Below are 20,865 nucleotides of genomic sequence, written 5' to 3' on the forward strand. Positions count from 1 at the left end.
GTAAAAACTGAAATCTCGAAAAATGTACAAAAATATTTAAAAAAACTTGAAGTTCACCCAAACCCGCTGGCCCGCAACATATTAGATAACCGTGGCCACACTCGATTAAGAAGGAGGGACACAGCAGACCTAATCTAGAAGGAAGAATGCCAATTTAACCAAAACAACCATGAACACAAAATTTTTTCGTCCGGCACTGGCTGGACTAATTAAATAATAATATTAGATATAAGATTTGAACCACTTATTGTTAGTTCATTAAATAATGAAGATACAATAAATAAATGATGAAAAAAAAAAAAAAAATTATATTTGTGCTAAAGTTTCATAAAGTCCCACAAGATGTTTTAGAGATGAGAAGGATTCCTACAAAACGGGAATTACTTTGTATCGCAATGGGTGTATTTGATCCATTTGGATTCGTTGCAGATTTTATGATTTTTGTAAAATTATTAATGCAAGAAGTTTAGAAATTTTTGGTATAGCACCCTTTGATGTACCATTGTTGCTACTTACGCTTCCCAAAGGGTTAATCACTTTAGAGCTCTCACTAGAATTTATTTCTTGTGGTTTATTTAATGCTTGTTAGTTGTTGTTGTTTTAAGTATTGACATTGTTGTTGCTTGAACTGTGATTTTATTTGTGTTTTCTTTTATGCTATTTTCTACACAAATATTAATTGGTGAAGTTAGTTGTATATCGTTAGTATTATTTGATGGTAGAGCGGGGGAACAAGAGCGAGCTCTCTCACTAGGTTTAGCGGTTAAATAGTTTTTGTTATAATTTATGTCACTTATATTTGTTTTCATACTCTCCCCGCTGAGAAATATATAGGCATTTCTACCATTCAAACTGAGCCTTGTCTAATCTTTAGAACTCATATGCTCTTTTAATTTAAACTGTTATAATTTATAACAGAACAATAATAACACAAACAAACAAAAACACTTTTTGTTGCAATTTTTTATTTTTTTATTTTAAATGTTTTATAGTTATTGTTTTATCAAAGGTGTCCATGCGCAAGTAAATTTGTTTTCTTTTTTTTGCGTAAAATAAATGTAATTATTCACAAATCAGAACGGAGCGGATTTAAAATCACGTCTGTCTCTCGTGAGATGTTACACACGTCAACTAAAGAAGATAAATCAAATGACGAATTAAAGACAAAATATTTCGCTATGGTCTCAACTATGTATGTAGACGTAATTGATAACGTTATTAATCGTTCTTCAAAATATTTAAGGGTTCGAAGACATATTGCTTGGATATTAAGATTTTTATACAACATTCACCGAAAACACCTTAAAAGAAATGGAGAATTAACGGTCGATGTAGAATCGCGTGCGGAATTAATAATTATTCGACATATTCAGATGAAATACTTTTCCTAAGAATACGCATACTTGAAATCATCTGTAGCAATCCAGAAGTCAAGTGAGCTCTTGACCCTGACTCCATACCTAGATAACGATGGCATCATTAGAGTTGGTGGTCGACTTGACAATGCTACATTTCTTCCCGAATATACTAGAAGACCTATTTTACTTCCGAAATCTCATCGTTTTTCTCGGCTGATCGTTGATCATTATCATCAAAAAAATTGTCATCAAAACTTTTCAAAGGTCATATGTGATGTTAGAGAAAGGTTTTGGGTACCATCAATTTGAAGACTAGTGAAGAATGTTGAAGCAAAATGCTCTCTATGTAAATTAAGAAAGGCAAGACCTCAACAACCTCAAATGAGTACACTACCTAAAGATCGAATAACACCTTTCGTTCGTCCATTTTCATATACCGGAGTAGACCTCTTCGGACCGTTCTATATCAAAATACGTAGATGTACAGAGAAGCGATGGGTGGCCTTTTTTACTTGTTTGACAGTAAGAGCTGTTCATTTGGAAGTGTTGAATAGCTTATCTTCAGATTCATTTGTTCTCTGTCTTAGAAATTTTATTAATCGACGTGGTATTTCATTGCAAATTCGTAGCGATAATAAAAGAAATTTCGTGGGTTTAAGAAAAGAACTAAGAAATGAAAAAAATTGTTTGGATCACGATGAAATCACGCGATTGTTAACAGCCTTAGGAATATTTTTTTATCATCATTTATTTATTGTATCTTCATTATGTAATGAACTAACTAATAAGTGGTTCAAATCTTATATCTAATAATTATTATTTAATTAGTCCAGCCAGTGCCGGACGAAAAAATTTTGTATTCATGGTTGTTTTGGTTAACTTCCTTCTAGATTAGGTCTGCTGTGTCCCTCCTTCTTAATCGAGTGTGGCCACGGTTATCTAATATGTTGCGGGCCAGCGGGTTTGGGTGAACTTCAAGTTTTTTTAAATATTTTTATACATTTTTCGAGATTTCAGTTTTTACAATGGGCACGTTTAGATCTTTGTGTATATTCGCGTTTTTGATATACCAGGGGGCAACTGTGATCATTCTTAGAAACTTGTTTTGGCGTCTTTGGATCTTTTCTACATTTGACGCTGAGGCCGTGCCCCATAACTGTATGCCATAACACCATATCGGATTTATGATCATGTTATAAAGTAGAAGTTTACAATCTAAACTAAGCGTAGAGTTTCTGCCAATAAGCCAATTAATTTGAATTGATTTCTATTTAATTTGAGTCAACTTTGCATCTATATGACTTATTCATGTAAGGCGACGATCGAGATGTATTCCGAGGTATTTCACTTCCGATTGATGAATTATTATTTGGTTATTGATAAATGTTATGTGTGTACATTTTTGGTCGTTGACTTTAATTTTCCATTGTTTTAACCATTTTTCTAATTCAAATATGTGGTTTTGTAAATAACGAGACGCTTCTTGAGGGTTTTCATGAATGCTTAGAATAGCAGTATCATCAGCAAATGTTGATGTATGAGTGCGATTGTTAGTTGGCATATCAGACGAATGTATCAAATATAAAAAAGGTCCCAGGATACTACCTTGGGGGACTCCAGCTTCAATGGGTTGTGCAGTACTTAAAAAGTACTTAAAAATTGTGTTTGCGGGTAAATTTTGACTCAATTTGTATGTTAATCCAGCATGCCATACCTTATCAAATGCTTGAAAGATGTCGATGAAGAGTGCGGAACAGTATTTCTTTTCTTCAAACGCTTTTCTCACCATATTTACAAGTCTATGGGTTTGTCCGATAGTACTGTGTTTTCTTCTAAATCCAAATTGATGATTCGAAATACAATTGTTTTCAGTTAACATCGGGTACAACTTGTTCATAAGTATCTTCTCAAATAGCTTTGATATATTAGACAATAGGCTGATGGGTCTGTATGATTCTAGTTTTGTGTGATCTTTTCCCGGCTTGGGTATCATGGTAACCAGTGAAACCTTCCATTCTGGAGGATAATATTCAAGACGTAATATATCATTAAAAATAAAAAGAATTATTTTTATTGCTATCCGGGGTAGCTCCATAAGCATCTTGTTGCTGATCTTGTCCATACCAGGCGCTTTCTTGGGATTTAAATCAACAATAGCATTTTCGATTTCTCGAATCTCAAAACGTAGGGGTACGGCTGCTCCAAAATGGGATGCAACAGGTGGCAACTCAATTGCTTCGTTTGATGTGTTCGGTGTAAATACTTTTTTTAAATGATTAACAAACAGATTCCCTTTTTCAGTATCATTTCTTGCCCAACCACCACTTGAATTTCGCAAATGGGACTTACATATAACGGGTCTTTTAAAACTTTTTGTTGCTCGCCATAATGAGTAATCCGATTGCGGGGTTGCGTCCAGGCTTTCTAAGTATTTATTCAATGATTCCATTTTTCGAAATTCCCAGAGCTTTTTAAGTCTTTTTATACAATCTTTACGCTTCGATTTTAGTTGGGGGATCTGTGCAATTGCCACTCTCTTCGAAATCTTCTTTGTTTAGGAATAAAATGGATTTTTATTACCCCTTGTGACCCCAGTTCCGGTGGAGCATGGGAACGATTGGTGCAATCGATAAAAAAGACATTGGCTGTATTAATGAATGAGGTAGCACCTAAATTAGATATCTTCCAAAGCCTAATTAATTCGAGACCGTTAACTCACATTCCCACAAGTACTCAAGATCCGGTACTGTTGACACCATGGTGTAATGATTATAAGGTGTATGCGTTACGGGCAACAAATACAACAATACAAAAACAAATAACTTTTATAGTGTCAAAAACAGCTGCATAATGTATACAAATTACAGCAAAAAAAATGTTGACAAGATGAAAGTTGTAAACAAACTAGAGCAAAAAATAGTCAGATGTTTGGTTAATGTCACCTTGTATATCATTACACCATGGTTGACACCCAACCATTTTTTGTTAGGAACAACAAATTCTACTCAAACTCCAAGCGAATTCGAAAAAAGATTGCTAAACATGCGAAAACAATGGCGAATACTTCAGAATTTAAAGAACGGGTTTTGGGTACGTTGGATAAAAGAGTACTTGCCTGACCTAACTCGCCGTGTAAAGTGGTGTTTGCCTACAAGGAGAGGTGGGCGAATCCTATAAACATATTGCGGTAGTGATGGCACTGTGCGATCAGCAGATATTAAAACTATCGATGGTATTTTCAAAAGACCTGCATCAAAACAAGCACCTTTAGACTTGGACGATGCCTAATGGTGAATTTCCCTAAGTCAATTCACGGGGGTGTGATATTGTGAATGTTTTACTTGTTTAATTGTTTAAATATTTTTATATCAAATCTACATTTACGTTATGTACCATAATTACTAATATCTCGCTATTTTAGTGAATAAACAATTTAATACCATTTGTTCAACCCAAAAACTTCTTTCATTCGGATCATCAACACGGCAGTTTCAAAACTCCAATTTCAAGTTTTTCAATTTTTCTTAAAAAAAAATTCAGAATTTTTTGATCATCACATTGGGATTCATTGAGAACCTAATATGGAATAAAAATATGAAAAAAGTATGACAATACCTCTTATAGTTTTTCCGTACCTGCGATTTCAATTTTGAGATTTTCGAGAAAAACTAATTTTTTGGCCATATTTTGGGCAAAATTTTTACAAAAACTGAAAAAATTGCCTTTTTTCCCCTTGTAAATGCATTTCAAAACTTCAGAGTCGTTGCGTCACCAGTTAACGTTATCCTATCATCATAATATTTTACACATGTGTTTATACAATACATAGAACAATTCTAGTGGGGGGGGCCTGTACGTACAAACTATTTTTCATCCATACAATCTTGGAGCACTCTTATGTACATATAAACATACATACCTTTTATTTTCTTTGTCCATATTATATAAAAAACACTTTGGTTAGATACCAAAGTAATGGTTTTTATGATAGGAACATTGGCGTAGATAGGGGAGTGCTGGGGTGTCAAAACCACCCCAGAATCGCATCTGCCCATCCCAGATAATAATTTGGAAGTCGCAGAAAGATTTTTTTGGATTTGTAGATTGTTCCGTTAAGAGATTCCTGTGCCCTAGAACATTAATCATGGGATTTTTGGAACCCAAAAAGTTAAAAAATAATCCAATGACAAGCTAAAATAAAGGAGTAAAATCCGCAAGCCATTTTGGTTCATTGTTTATTCGACAGGCTAAACTTAGTTATTATGGATTCGTGTTCACACATATCATCAGCGCAAACATTCTTATCATAGAGGCATTATGCATTACTATTAGTTCTGCTAGTTGCGAAAGAAGTTTCTCAGCTATACGTAGAATAAAACAATGGTTACGTAGGGCAATGCTTCAGGAACGATTTTCAAATTTAGCAGTTTTTTATACCCTTCACCTTCGTGAGAAGGGTATATATAAGTTTGTCATTCCGTTTGTAATTTCTACATTTTTCATTTCCGACCCTATAAAGTATATATATTCTGGATCCTTATAGATACCGGAGTCGATTAAGCCATGTCCGTCTGTATGTCTGTCTGCCCGTCTGTTAGTTAAAATCAATTTTCTGAAGACCCCAGATATCTTCAGGATCCAAATCTTCAATAATTCTGTCAGACATGCTTTCGAGAAGTTTGCTATTTAAAATCAGCAAAATCCGTCCATAAATAACGGAGATATGAGCAAAAAACCGGGACAACCTCGATTTTTTTAATAGCGATATTTATATGATGTTTATGCTAATTTAAGTGATTTTCGGAAGTAAACTTTATATGGGGGCTATGGTTAAATATGGGCCGATCCACAAAAAATTTAGTGTTGTGATTTCTTTCAGCACGAAACTTATTTTTGCTGAATTTCGTATGGATACTGCAATTCTGAAGGCAATTATAGACCATAGAACCATATTTCGGGAAGAAATCATGAACTGATTCTTATAATTTTCACCAGAGTTAGTCCTTTTATTATAAAAATTACGTGTGTAAAGTTTTATGGTATTATCTGCAATATATTTACACAAATAACCAAAAACATGTGAAAATTGTCAATTTTTTTTTAGGTTGTCTCACATTTCTACTGAACCGATTTTGCTGGTTTTCAATACCAAACTGCTTAGGACAACAATAAACATATTTTTTGTAAGTCCACCAATTTTGTTTGCGTATTTAGGACGTGAGCGTGTTTTACCCAAACACACAGACGTACATGGCTCAATCGACTTAGAATTTCGTAAGGATCAAGAAAATATATACTTTGTTGGGTCTCAGATGAATATTTCTCAATGTTACACACGGAATGACATTCTTTTATATACCCTCATTCACCACTTGTGGTGGTGGATTTGGGCCCCCTGTTGTGGGTTTGTGGAACTATTTATAAAAATACAAAAAACATCAATTGTACTAATTTTTGAAATCAGATTTGCAATATATTAAACCGTTTTTGCTCTACAAAAAAATGTGCTCAAAATCCGCGTCTTTAGATGCATGCGTTGAACCACCACAAGGAGTGAAAACTTGAACTCTAATATATATGTATACAATATTCCATTTTTAAATAGAGCATAGATATAAATAAATCTTTTAAACTCAAAAAATTTATTTTGTCTAACTAATATAGTAAGGAACAAATAACAGTTTAGATCAAAAGGTAAATTAAAAAAACCCCATTTAAATATAAAAAAAAATATATAAAAATATTTTATAAAATAAATTAGCAGTTTCAAATATTGAAAATGAAGTAGTTATGTTAGCAAACTAAATTTTTGTGATATTTTAGTTTTGTTTTAATAAAAAATTATTTTTTTTTAAAAAAAATTGTGTATTTTTACTATTTGGGAAGTGCACTTGCCCACCCAGGAAAGGAATGAAATTAAACATGGAATTAAAGCCAATGGCCCATAATCATAGTCAGAAATAAATTATATTTTAAGAGAAATAAAGTCGTCTTTGCTTAAGAGTGGACTTTAGGTCTACCATAGACAAGATAAAATATACTCTTGACGTTAAAGTCGACTGTAAAAATAAAACCAGCTGAAGCTGTTATTAACTCATTTAACAACATCATCAGCTGTTCTTCCTCAAGTAAAAAAGTTCGACAACAAGTCAAACATGTTTGTGTTACAAGATATTGGCAGAGATTTTGCAATTATTAACCTTCGCTTTACCAAAGGTTTTTTATATACATGGTTTACCAATACCCACCCGGGTGACACTACACTTTTATAAATATATGCGACGAACGAAATTTTAAAAAATTGAAAAAACCTTATAAAAAGTTGAAAGTGTTTCTATTAAATTCTGTAGAACTCTAGAATTTGTTCAGTGAGTACAAATTTCATTTAAATCGAAACAAAATTAAAAAAAATATTAAACCAATAAAATCGATGTGGTCACCCGGGTGGGTATTGGTAAAGCGAAGGTTAAACGGTTAACAATAAAATTAGAACCAAAATATCCTTATTATGATATTAATCTTATTTTTTGCATTTTTCCAACACAATTTGCTTTTTTTCTTTAGATTTCGCTGTTACTTTTATTGTTTACCTTTTTTGCTTTTTTTTAATTTTCTATGTCAGCTTTTTGTATATTGTATGAAAACATTTTCTACATTTGAGGTGGCACCCAGTTAAAGTCGATTCAATTTAAAACACACTTTAATTTTGACTATAGTTGCAAAATAATTAAAAGCAGGTTTTTATTTTAAAGTTGTTTCTAAATAGAACCGACTTTAGTGTTTGACTATGATTATGGGCCAATATGTTTATTTATTTATTTCTATTATTTAATTCATTATTCTGAAAAAAATAATAAAAAAGTATGTTAAAATCTATTTATCTTACGAAACATGACATGTAATTGTTTTTGCTTTAACAAAAATTTAATATAAACCGGTTGACCGTTTTTTTAGAAGACAAACCGGAAACCGGTTTTTTTGTAAACTCTACTAGCCATCCAACTTTGGGTTAAATAAATTTGACATCTCTGTTATTATGTGCCCGTATTTTTATTTCCGTATCGTATGTACGCATTATGAGCGCTGTTAAGGAACGCAGAAGGTCAATACTACGTTAATGAATATTTAAAGAAAACTTGCGTTAAAGAAAGATTGGTCAACTAAAAAGTTAAAATTATTAAATTAAAGTTCTAAAATCACTCGTTACTTACTTTATTACTTATGTATGTATATAAATATGTTTGTAAATTAATAAATGTTTATTTTTGTTAATGTAAGTATGTATGTTTGTTTTGTGACTTCTAGTGAATGTGCAAAAAGAATTTATCGATTTTTCCTCTTATGTTTTTATTTTTTTTTACAGATTTGTTTAGATTATTTTTTATTTTGATGGTGGTGGCTCAGAATCAACAAACAATTGTGAGTGGTACGAATAGTCGTATAATTAAAACAGTTAATTGTTTATTGAGGTTGGAAAAAGTAGAATTGTGATTCAAGTGTTGAGATTGAGAGTACATTATGCCCATCGCAAATATTCTTAAGAAGGCATCAAGCTTAATACTTGGTGAAGAGAAAATAAACGAAAAAATCGATATAGTGTACGAAGACAACGAAATTCTCTTTTGTAAAAATAATGTCTGCATACATCCGCCAATTGTAGCTCGACAAGAATGTGACATGCTACACTATCCAGGTTACTTAACGGTTACAACGAAAACATTTGTTGACCAATACAACAGCGCCAAACGGCCAACATTGCTTCTTACATGGATACCGAATTCCTGTCTTTGCAAGTGCCCATCGGCCGATGAGAACTCTACTTTGGACTACATTCGAGGTCCATTGCCGCCATTTTCTTATGGAAAAGTAGAGAAGGTTTATGCAGGCAGAAGTATTAGCCACGAGGGTGATGATGTCAACAAGACAAAACATTCGGAGCATATTGCGGCTGCTCAAAGTGATATTGGAAAAGAAGACGATGTAACTGCTACAGTAGATATGCAGGAACTACGTAACGAGTTACAGCCCTTGTTGGGGGGAAAGAAAGCTTCTTTGGAAGATTTGGAGGCATTAATAAAAAAGAATCCAATAACATCTGTTAATATAACAATATCAAATCCGCAAATAGAGAATGCCAATATATCACAAACGTACAATTGTGTGGTTGTTGCAGATCGGGAACAATTGCAGCTTAATTCTGATGGATCTGTCTCAGACGACAACAATCCTAATTGGATGACGCCAGAATTGTTGGCATTCAAGCACAATCTTGCATTTCCAGATAGTGCTAATACAACACCAACCGTACGACGCAGAGTTAATATAAAATGTCGTCGATTTTCTGTTGACTTAAGTCAGATGCGATCGTTGCGTCTATTCTTTAATGACAACAGTTGTACATCGGGCCAGCTGGTGATCGCTTCTCGAGAATCGCAGTATAAAATATTACATTTTCATTATGGAGGATTGGATCATTTAGCACAGGTAATCAATAAATTTTAAAATGTGTCTATTTAAAAACTGGGTTAATCGACGAAATGTACTGTATCCCAAGTAGTGTTTATAAAAAACCGTCATTTTAAAAAACCGGTTTGACGGTTAACCGACTTCGAAAAAACCGGTTAACCGGCATTGAATGGAATTATTTAAACAATACAGTATACATTGCTTAAAAATTTTTAGTTTTTAGTAGTCAGGAATGATAATATATAATAACTATAATTATGCCAAAGTGCTGGTCCATTTTATTTTGTAAAAATTTCAAAATTACACTCTGTTAGTTGAAAAAACTGTCAAGCAGGGCACCCGGTGGGTTAAGCTAATTCGGGTACGCTGAATTCAGTGGTGCTAACCGTTTTTTTAGGTTAGCTCGTATTTTCGAGGAATACCGTTATTTCGAAAATGGAGGAGGTTGCACAACTGGAGATGCTAATCGGGACTGATTTTTTAAAATCCCGGGGTTCGGAATTCTTATAAGAAAGAAACGTTTGATGTCTTTACAATTGAAAGAAAATTTTTTATTTAGCAATTAATTATTATTAGACTCTAAAAAGCATAAAATACTTGCATGAGTACATTATATAAGAAGAAATAACAATAAAGTATGTACATTAGGGTGGGTCGATTTTTTCACGAAAAATCGTATAGCAGAAACGCATTCTACAGAAAATTCTAAGAAATCTTCCCCAAGAAACCATAGGTCTAAAATCAAATCCTATTTTGCGCATTTCGTGTTTTATCCAATAAAAAAATCTATTAAAAAAAATATTTCTGAAATATCATTGGATAAAATACGAAATTTGCAAGATAGTATTTGATTTTAGACCTATGGTTTCTTGAAACTGTCTTAGAATTTTCCATAGATTGCGTTTCTGCTATACGATTTTTTACTTGTTGATCGTAGATACAAATCGACCCAGCCTAATGTACATACTGGTAAAAAACAGTACTTTAGTAAAAAGAAATGTGTTTATTTTAAATAGCTTCTTAAGAGTACTATTGCATATACGGTTTCATCTGCCATTCTGGAACGTTTCCGTCATATGCTGCTACCGATAAACATCTTTCACATCGGCAAACCCGTTTGCAAACACTTATAATAAATCTGCAAGTATTTTCCTCTTGTTCTTTCAGAAATAAAATGATCTATTTCTTTTGCTAGTTGTAAATCTACATTATAATTTGGGTTCGTTATTGTTATTTGTATTTTTTACATTTATTAATAATATCTTTTAGCCTTTTAGCAATCGAAATATTTTCATTTTGTTCGAGCTCCTCATCTGAGATAAAATCAATTTCATTTCATGAGGATTTAAATTGAGTTTTGTTAGATAACAAAAAAAAAGTGAAAAATTGAATTTCTAGAGCCCCACTCAAGGAAAACCAAAAATACTGTTATCCTTTATTAACTATATTATAGGAGTAGAGCTTAACAACTTTGCTGAACATCACTTTGCGATATTCGGGCATGTAGAATGTCAAAATCCACGAAAAAGGCACACAAAAATGACAATTTCTCCTATTTATTTATTTATTTATTTATTTATGAAAAACGGGATTTGGAAAATCCCGAAAATCCCGGGATTTAAAATTAAAAAATCCCGGGCTTCGGGGTTTAAGAAATCCCGAAAACCCCGGGATTTTCGAGAACGGGATTCCCTGTTTGGCATCTCTATGCCAACATACAGTAGCGAGCATAAAAAATGCAACGCTATGCAATGTGATTTACAACAGCACTGATTTTGCTCAAAAAGGTATCCAATTGTCCACATTTGCTCTTTTCATATTCTTATTGATCATAGGCAATTATTGTATGACATTTTGTCCAATATTTTTTTACGTAAGAATAATTATAAAATTTTTAGTAAAAACAGTGGTAAAATTGTGCGAGCAAAAAAAATGCAATTCTAAGAAACTAGACTTGATTTTAAAAATTTTGAAAAAAATAATTATAAAGATTGCTAAAACCTATAATACTGTTACAATACAGTAATTTACTGTTAATACTAATAAATTCAAGGATATGAAATCTACAAAGGATAACAGAATTAACGAATGATGCATTTTCTGTTCAATATGGTGAATTTTTCGAAAACCAAGAAAATTTTAAGAATTTATATTTATTTCTTTAGCAATTTAAAATCTTGCGAATATTCTTTATGAAAAGGAAATCAAATAATTGTGTTGGTGTGCCTAAAACTGAGTGTATAAGAGCTCAAGATCAAAAGGATATGACTAGTTAATGTTAGAAGGGTGCTGAAATTTAATGCTAAAATAATATCTGTGACCAGAAGGCCTGAGTAACAGATCGAAACTATCAGACACGAATAAATTAAAATTATGTTAATTGACCTTCCATATACGACTGCACCATTTTAAGCATAAATGACCTACTTCGAAAAGCATAGGCGCTTAATTTATTTTTGTAAATAATATATGGTTTATTGAATTGAATTCTCCTTATTATATTTTCATCATTAGATTATCTTTTGGAGGTTGCAATAGTCATAAATGTCCACATGTGTTCGTTTGAGTAGCATCAAATATATGATGTCACCTTCCACGGATCAGGTAACACAGCCTTGACTACTTCAATATCTAACATTTTAGTTTTATTTCAATAAAATCCAATTCAAACTAGCCATCACAATTCTTAATTATATCTAAATTTTTATAACGGAATAGGAGTATGGCGTTTTTTGGATAAAATGTTTATCCTTTTGAATTTTTATATCCTTTAATTTGTTTGTATTAATAGATGGTAATGCAACATTGTTATAGTTTTTAGCAATTTTTTATAATTATTTTTTTTTAAATTTTAAAAATAAGTAAATTTCCGTAGCGTTGAATTTTTTTGCTTTCACAATTTTACCACTGTTATTACTAAAAATTTTATAATTATCCTTACGTAAAAAAATATTGGACAAAATGTCATACTATAATATTTTTTTTTAAAAAGAGAAGTAACACTCAGGCAATTAATTATGCCTATATATAAATGTGTTACTTTCTTTGGAAAGGGGATAGAGTGAAGAGAAAAAGGTGGTGAAAGGAGGAGAAAAGCTTTTATTTAACAACTCTGCAATTGCGCGTTATGTTTGTTATTAGTGCAGGTTGCAGCGCCTCTGGTGGTGAGATGGCGCCTTAGTCAAGCCAACAACCTTTATTTTATTATTTTACTTCGGTGGCGTTTTAGTGTTATACCACCGAAGGAGGGCGCTGTGATAAATATTAGTTATTAGTAAACTAATAATTATTATAAACTGATGTTGTTGATTGGCAGCGGCTGGGAATCGAACCCAGGCCACAAATACCATATCATGCTTAATGATCAAACGCGCTAACCAATTAAGCCACATCGCCCTTTAATAATAATACTATAATTGCCAATGAGCAATAAGAATATAAAAACAGCAGATGTGTACAATTGGATATCTTTTAGAGCAAAATCAGTGCAGTTTAAAATCTCATTGCATAGCGTTGCATTTTTTATGCTCGCTACTGTATATTCGCGTAACTCAAAAACGGTTTAGTTTATTGAATAAACTGAAAAAACCGAAATTCCGAAACAAAATTACCTTTAAGTAAGGCTTGACATGTTTTTAATCTTCGTAGTCTACTATTCTACTTCCACAAAGTGGGTCAAAAGATCAATGGAAATATTGCTTTTGTTCTGGATGTCTACTAACACAATCATTTTAAACTCAATTATTTCGAAATGGCAAAAAAATTATACACTATTGTTTTATTAAGGGGACGATATAACTTTATTGTTTTTCGTGTTAGAGACAAATTTTTTCATGACTTCCTGGAGCAATATTCTCCGGGCACAAAGAGCAAACAATCAAACCGATTGTGGATCCGGGTTCGGCTTAATCCAGATTTTCAAATATTTTGCTGAAACGTCATAACCAGATCTGTGCAGACCTATGTATGTTAAGGGCCGTTATTATACTTCAAAATAAAAATTTTAAATATTTTTAGGTAAACAAAATTTATTTTTTTTTGCAGTTTTTTTAATTTTTTTGGGAAAAAATTTTTGTTTTTCGAATTGTTTTTTAATTTTTTAATATTAGCGTAAAAAAAGGGGGGAAAATCGGGTTAAAAAATATTTTTTCCGATTTTGACCCATTGTAGGTCCAACTTACTATGGTTTTATATACGTCATTGCAAAGGTCTTTGAAATATATATCACTAGATATCCATATTGTCTATATTAATGACTTAGTAATCCAGATATAGGTCAAAAATCAGGTTGTCCTTGTTTTATCCTCATATCTCAGCCATTTGTGGACCGATTTTGCTGATTTTAAATAGCAAACTTCTCGAAAATTAATTTCAACAGACAGACAGACGGACATTGCTTAATCGACTCTGCTATCTATAAGGATCCAGAATATATATACTTTATAGCAGTCATGCCCAAGCCCTATACTCTTGGTACTCTTTTGTTTTTGTAATTGCTCTTAGCTATAGGCTGTGTGTTTTGTATACTCACTAGAGCACTCAGCACTAGCAATACAAAATACACAAACAACTTTGTCTTATTATTTATTTTGTCGTTCTTCACAGAATACACGCGTGTTAAAGGCAACAACACTTTCGTATGCTTTGCTGGTAAACATTGACGATTGCGATCATCCATGTAGATTTTGTTTTTGTTTATCGTATGATATTTTAAAAATGTGTGTGTTGAAAGTGAGTTTTTTTTCTTTTTTATTTGTATGAATTGGTTTTAACAACAACAACCCAGCAGTTCTAGGAGACAGTACCGAACTAGTGATTTTACCCATCATTTAGGGTGGGAGCTAGTTACTTCAATAGCCACGTGACTAGTCATTTTAACACGGGCATGTCCTAGGCAGGGGGTCAATTGTCTCTTTTTGATTACAATGGGACTGTCTAATAGCTGGTCCAAAGTAGGCAACGCATTGGATTCACAAACTGCTTACATAGCGTCAGTTACATTGCTAGCTTTGTAACTGGTTACTTGATCAGCTACTTGACTAGTTATTTTAACACGTGCATGTCCTAAGCAGGGGGTCCCTTTTGATTACAATGTGACTATCGGATAGCTGATCGAACGTAGTCAACGCTTCTGGTGGGTAAAATAAACTGCAGTACAAAAAAAAAATTTAAAGTGACTTCACCATAGGTTACTAAGAGACACTAAAGTGACTATTGACTATGCTATGTTACATGCGATATCAGTATACTTAAGCAAAAATAAAAATAAACTGTATGAGAATTATATAAACACAATCTGTAAAAAACCAGTTTGTACGAATTACTCACAAAACCTTTAAAGTGACTACACTCTAGATTACTTAGAGACACTTAAGTGACAATAGTCTTCACGCTAGATTACTTGGGATGCATAAAGTAACCAATTGTCTTCTCTCTGCACTACAAAGTGCACACACGTGTCAAATGATCAAAATATATAAATTGGAGTTAGCCAAGTGATAAGACATTTGTGACAATTACTGTCTTTAAGGGATACATTGACTACTTGCTTAACTGCTGGGAAATATTGAATAAAAAGTAGTTTTTCTTTAAATGTATTGGTGTTTACTCTTCCATAAGGAACTTGTGGGCACCCCTGCTTTATAGGGTCGGTAATGAAAAATGTAGAAATTACAAACGGAATGACAAACTTATATGTACCCTTCTCACGAAGGTGAATGGGATTCACACATTAATAATGCATGCACACAAAAAAATAATCGAGGCTATATTAACTAAGCTTGCATAGTTAATTTCTTTTTATATGAAAACTAAAAACAAATTTTTATTATCTATGCCAATAGGCAATTCAAACAATAAACTTTACCTAAAAACTATGTTAATATAACTACATATGGATTGGAATTAGTAATTTGATGTTTGGTACCATAGAATAAACGCATAGAACGGAAGGAGAGAGGAAAAAATGACTCTCTTTTCACACATATAAAAACAAAATACATGTAATACATTCTCATGAATTAGGTTTTTGGCTCTCAGTTACCTATCTAGTTGTTATCTATGTTTGGTACCTTCTTCGAAGTTTTTTTTGTTTATTTTATTGTCAATTCAAAATATTTTTGGTGCAAAAGGGTATGTATTAGGGTATTCAATTAATCGGGTTTCTGATTTAATCGGTTAATCGAGCAAATAATTAATCGAGGTTTAGATTTATTCGGTTAATGATCGGTTAATATAAAATTATTCGATTAACCGAATAATTTCTATTTTAATTTTAAATTGAAAATACAACAACGAATTTTGTGTAAAAAAACATAAAAAACGGCAAATAAGGTATTTGAGATCATTTTTGTGAACATATCGCCTATTTGCTGCAACAACGTCATAACTAAAAATCCGTGTTTTTTTGAACTGAGTAATACAAAATTATCAGTTTTCAAAAAAGTCAATTATTTTTTGTATGAGAGTATTTTTTGTTGTAAACATCAAAATTAAAATTCATGTTTTCTCTTATATTTGATAAGTAAAAATTTGTTTAATAATTATTTAAGAAATAGTAAAATGTCATAAAACATTTAAAGGCGTTTTTATCGAAACAACTTTTTTTTAATTATGACGTTGTTGCAGCAAAGAGCGCTGTGTGAGTTTTTAGGGTTTTAGTGAGACCTTCTGAAATAATCTTTTATAAAAAGAATATAATTTAAACGATTTTTTCTTTAGATTTAATAAAACTTTTCTTGGAAAAACACTCTCTCGATGATTGTATATGTTGGAGAAATCAAAAGCATGATAAATAATACATATTCCTTTTAGGATTGCTTTAGATTTTGATTAATTTAATAGTTTCGTTTAGTTATGATAAAAGACTCTTTTCAAAAAAAAAAGTTTCGTCTATACATGTAAATACAAAGTTTCAAAGACATGTAAATTAAATATGTCAGTTGTTATACATACTCACTAATCATGTTTATTGGATGTTCCAAAAATATCTAATTTTAATTTGAAATTTGTATTTGAATTGAAAGGGAAAAATAAATACAAAAAAAATGTTTAAAGTGCAAAAAAGGGAATTTCGGTTAATCGACACAAATTAATCGGTTTATTTGTTATTTGAAAATCGGCAATTTTAAATTATTCGAACAGTTAACCGTCCAAAATTTATCGGTTAACCGATTAACGGTTAATCGATTGAATACCCTAGTATGTATGAAATTATCTAAAATTTTAGTTATATTAACTAAGAAACTTTGTAAATGCCATTCTACCTTTGCGCTTAGTTATATTTATACCATATTTTTAGGAAATATAACCTATGGATTTTTTTGTGTGTGTATATAACTGTTCATTGAATCTATTGCAAAAATCCGTTTTGTTTACTGAATTCAAATTATTTGTTTGAGTTTTTTTTCTAGTTTCCGCTCTATGTTCTCTATGGTTAGAATCACAAGGGATAGTTTTCAATATTTACGCCTATAACGTCAAACTTTGATTTTGATTTGTTTCATATTTTTTTTTCTATTTTCTTTTGTATATGTAATTGAGAATTTATTTTCTAATGAGTGTACATTATATTGTTGTGTCATGCCTTAATACAATACATATCGCACTGGTTCCTCTAAAGACCGTCAACTTTTTCCTCTTTGAATTTTTCAAAAATATTTGAAACCAATTATTACAAATCACAAATTATACAGATATGAATCAGCTGGTTTCAATAGAAAAAATAACAAAAGAATATGTCAAAATGGTTGTGGTACATTTTTCACACTCGTCTATTGAAAATTGTATTTTTTTCTCGCTCTGCAAATCACAAACATTGAAAACTTGTTGACAACTGTCATTTATTGCACATATGTAATTATCTGTGTTACAAATTATTAAATCGAACATTGTTTTTATTAATTTTTTTTTATTTTGTCACTCATTGTAGGTTCTACACCAATGGCACTGCTTTCTTCATAACATCACACATTCAGTAGGTCATGAAAAGCAAAATTTACCTTACCGACAATTCATGGTTTGTAGACCAGAGGTAAAAAAATCTGAATTGCACCCTGACGAAGGCAATGTGCAAAAGATTACTACCAACTTTTTCTATGGCACACTTCTCAATGAAAAGGGCCAGATTGACGATGATTTAATGCTACGAAAATGTGTATTTTTTGGAGGACTTGAGAAGAGCCTTCGTAAGACCGTTTGGCCATTCTTGCTGAAATGCTATTCCTTTTCATCGACATTTGAAGATCGGGCAGTTTTAATGGACATCAAGCGGCAGGAATACGAGGAAATAACTAGAAGGCGCTTATACTCAATGTCTCCAGAAGAACAGATTCATTTTTGGAAAACTGTACAGTGTGTGGTTGAAAAGGACGTTGTGCGTACCGATCGATCAAATCCATTTTTCTGTGGAGACGACAATCCAAATACTGAAATAATGAAGAACATTTTGCTAAACTACGCATTCTATAATGCGGGAATATCGTACTCGCAGGGCATGAGTGATTTGTTGGCTCCTGTACTCTGCGAAATACAAAATGAATCGGAAACTTTTTGGTGTTTCGTCGGACTTATGCAACGAGCATTTTTTGTATGCACCCCAACCGATAACGATGTCGATAGAAATCTTAACTTTCTGCGTGAACTTATACGCGTTATGTTGCCTCGTTTTTATGAACATCTTAAACAACATAGCGATGCCTTGGAGTTACTCTTTTGCCACCGCTGGCTTTTGCTCTGCTTTAAGCGCGAGTTTACAGAAGCCGTTGTCATTCGAATGTGGGAGGCATGCTGGTCAAATTATTTAACAGACTATTTCCACCTTTTCCTTTGTTTAGCCATTATCGCCGTATATGCCGACGATGTTATTGCTCAAAACCTTAGAACTGACGAGATGCTGTTGCACTTTAGTTCTCTCGCCATGTATATGGATGGCCAATTAATATTGCGTAAAGCTCGCGGGTTACTGCATCAATATAGGCAACTTCCCAAAATTCCCTGTACATTAGCAGGACTTTGTAAGCGATGTGGTCCCGGTATGTGGGATTCGGAGCATAGGCCAGCCTTGGAATGTGTTGGACACACTGAAGATGAAAAATGTTCCTTAGCTATAGATTAAAATAAAAATAGTTTTAGAATTATTTTTAATTCTACATGTTGCACACAAGTATGAAATTCTACTAAACGATTTATTTTCTTTTATTTATGTATTATTGAAATATATGTATTTATAAATTTGTTTAGAAAACTACTGACAAAAACTAACAAAAATTAAAAACAAATAAAATATCTTATTAAAAATAAGTGTATCAAAAATTAACTATTAAATATAAAACCGCTTCATGTGCTTTTTGCAATAATTACTTATATAAAATACGTATGTATATCACAGATTCAAATAAAACTTATTGTTCGAATTGATAAATTAAAAAAAAAAAATACATTGTGATAACATTTATTTACCAACGTATAAAACAGAGTATCCCAACGTGGTTCGTTCGCCCCACCGAATTCGAAATTTATTGGTTTTGTGGGTCCATAAAGTGATACGTTCCTATATCGTCACCTAAAATGCAAAATAACGTAACATCGCTTTTCATAAGTTTATAGAAGAAGCAAAAAACGATATAAAATGAAAACTACTTGAGATATTGAAACAAAATTTTCAAATCTGAATTACAATGACACTAGAAGTATAGTTTATAAAAAAACTATTTTTTCAAAGCACACTTTAAGTTATGTGACATAAGTTTTTTTGAATTGTTGTTTTCTGAAACAAAAAAAACATATCAATATAAATTTTTATGAAAAAACAAGTATTAGAGCTATATTCGGCTGTGCCGAATCTTATATACCCTTCACCAAATTATACTTCAAAATAAAAATTTTAAATATTTTTAAGTAAACACAATTTTTTTTCTCCAAGTTGTTTTTTCATATTTTGGAAAAAAAATTTCGAATTGTTTTTTAAATTTTAAAATTTGTTTTTTCAATTTTTTTTAATATTTAGCGAAAAAAAAACTTTTGGTGTAGGCCCAACTTACTATGGTCTTATATACATACGTCATTACAAAGGTATTTGAAATATATATCATTAGATATCCATATTCAAAGGTCAAAAATCGAGGTTGTCCTAGTTGTCGGAAAGTTGATTTCAACAGAAGGACAGACAGACCAACATGGCTTAATCGACTCCGCTATCCAGAATATATAGGGTAGGAAATGAAAAATGTAGAAATTACAAACGGAATGACAAACTTATATATACCCTGCTCACGAAGGTGAAGGGTATAATAAAAACTTAAATTAAATTCTTTTTTTTTATTTTACCTAAAAGCAGTTTGTATATGGGCATTTCCTACGATTAGTCAACCAGGATCGAAAAATAAAATGTTGATAATCATCGTGTTTTATTGAAAATATTTCGATATAATTTGGTACACATAATTTTTTTGGCCCAAGCGTATTGAAACTGGCTGAAATTGGTCCATTATTTCATCTAGCTCCCATACAAAAGTCCTCCTGAAATTGGACTTTATCGGTCATAAATGTTTAATTTATGTAGGTAAATACACAAATTTCGCTCCAAATAAGTTTTATATATACCGAATTCATGTCACCAAATTTTATTATTATCGGTCCATAACTAGCCATAGCTCCCATATAAGACCCTCTTCCGTAAATTACTTTAACGTTCATAAATCTCAGAAAAATGTTGGTATGTACATAAAATTCAACAAACGACCTAAGTTCATGGTGATCGGTCAATAAATGGTCATAGCTCCCATATAAGGCCCACTTCGAAAATCACCCACTAATATAAATTATTGAATTTTTAAAAGAAAAATGGTACTTAGTGTAGATCAAGCCCGACCATAATTAATTACTCAAATTACTCATGTACTTGATGTTACTTTAGTATAAATTTTTGTTATAATTTGGTTATTTTTGATAGTAAACGTTTACAATTTTGTATACATACATATGTAATATAATAGTCAATTTCGAATTTTTTGATGATACGTTATTTTGCATTTTAGGTGAC

The 20,865-nt window shown here is 31.8% G+C and overlaps 1 protein-coding gene across 1 annotated transcript; it reads left to right on the top strand.

The window, feature by feature from the left end:
- The first annotated feature begins 8,727 nt into the window (after positions 1-8,727).
- On the top strand, positions 8,728-18,939 carry TBC1D16 (TBC1 domain family member 16). The gene is made up of 2 exons (XM_065501145.1): positions 8,728-9,842; positions 17,755-18,939. Exons 1-2 carry the CDS (start codon positions 8,877-8,879, stop codon positions 18,937-18,939), a joined length of 2,151 nt encoding a protein of 716 aa, XP_065357217.1. The 5' UTR covers positions 8,728-8,876.
- Positions 18,940-20,865: the final 1,926 nt, after the last annotated feature.

This window comes from Calliphora vicina, chromosome 2 (assembly GCF_958450345.1).
Source record: "Calliphora vicina chromosome 2, idCalVici1.1, whole genome shotgun sequence".
Classification (NCBI taxonomy): domain Eukaryota; kingdom Metazoa; phylum Arthropoda; class Insecta; order Diptera; family Calliphoridae; genus Calliphora; species Calliphora vicina.

What these genes read in the sequence shown, in the direction of transcription:
- TBC1D16 (XM_065501145.1), top strand. Translation starts at nt 8,877, where the DNA reads ATGCCCATCGCAAATATTCTTAAGAAGGCATCAAGCTTAATACTTGGT. An exon ending in GATTGGATCATTTAGCACAG is followed by an intron (nt 9,843 to 17,754) that starts GTAATCAATAAA and finishes CACTCATTGTAG; the next exon opens with GTTCTACACCAATGGCACTG.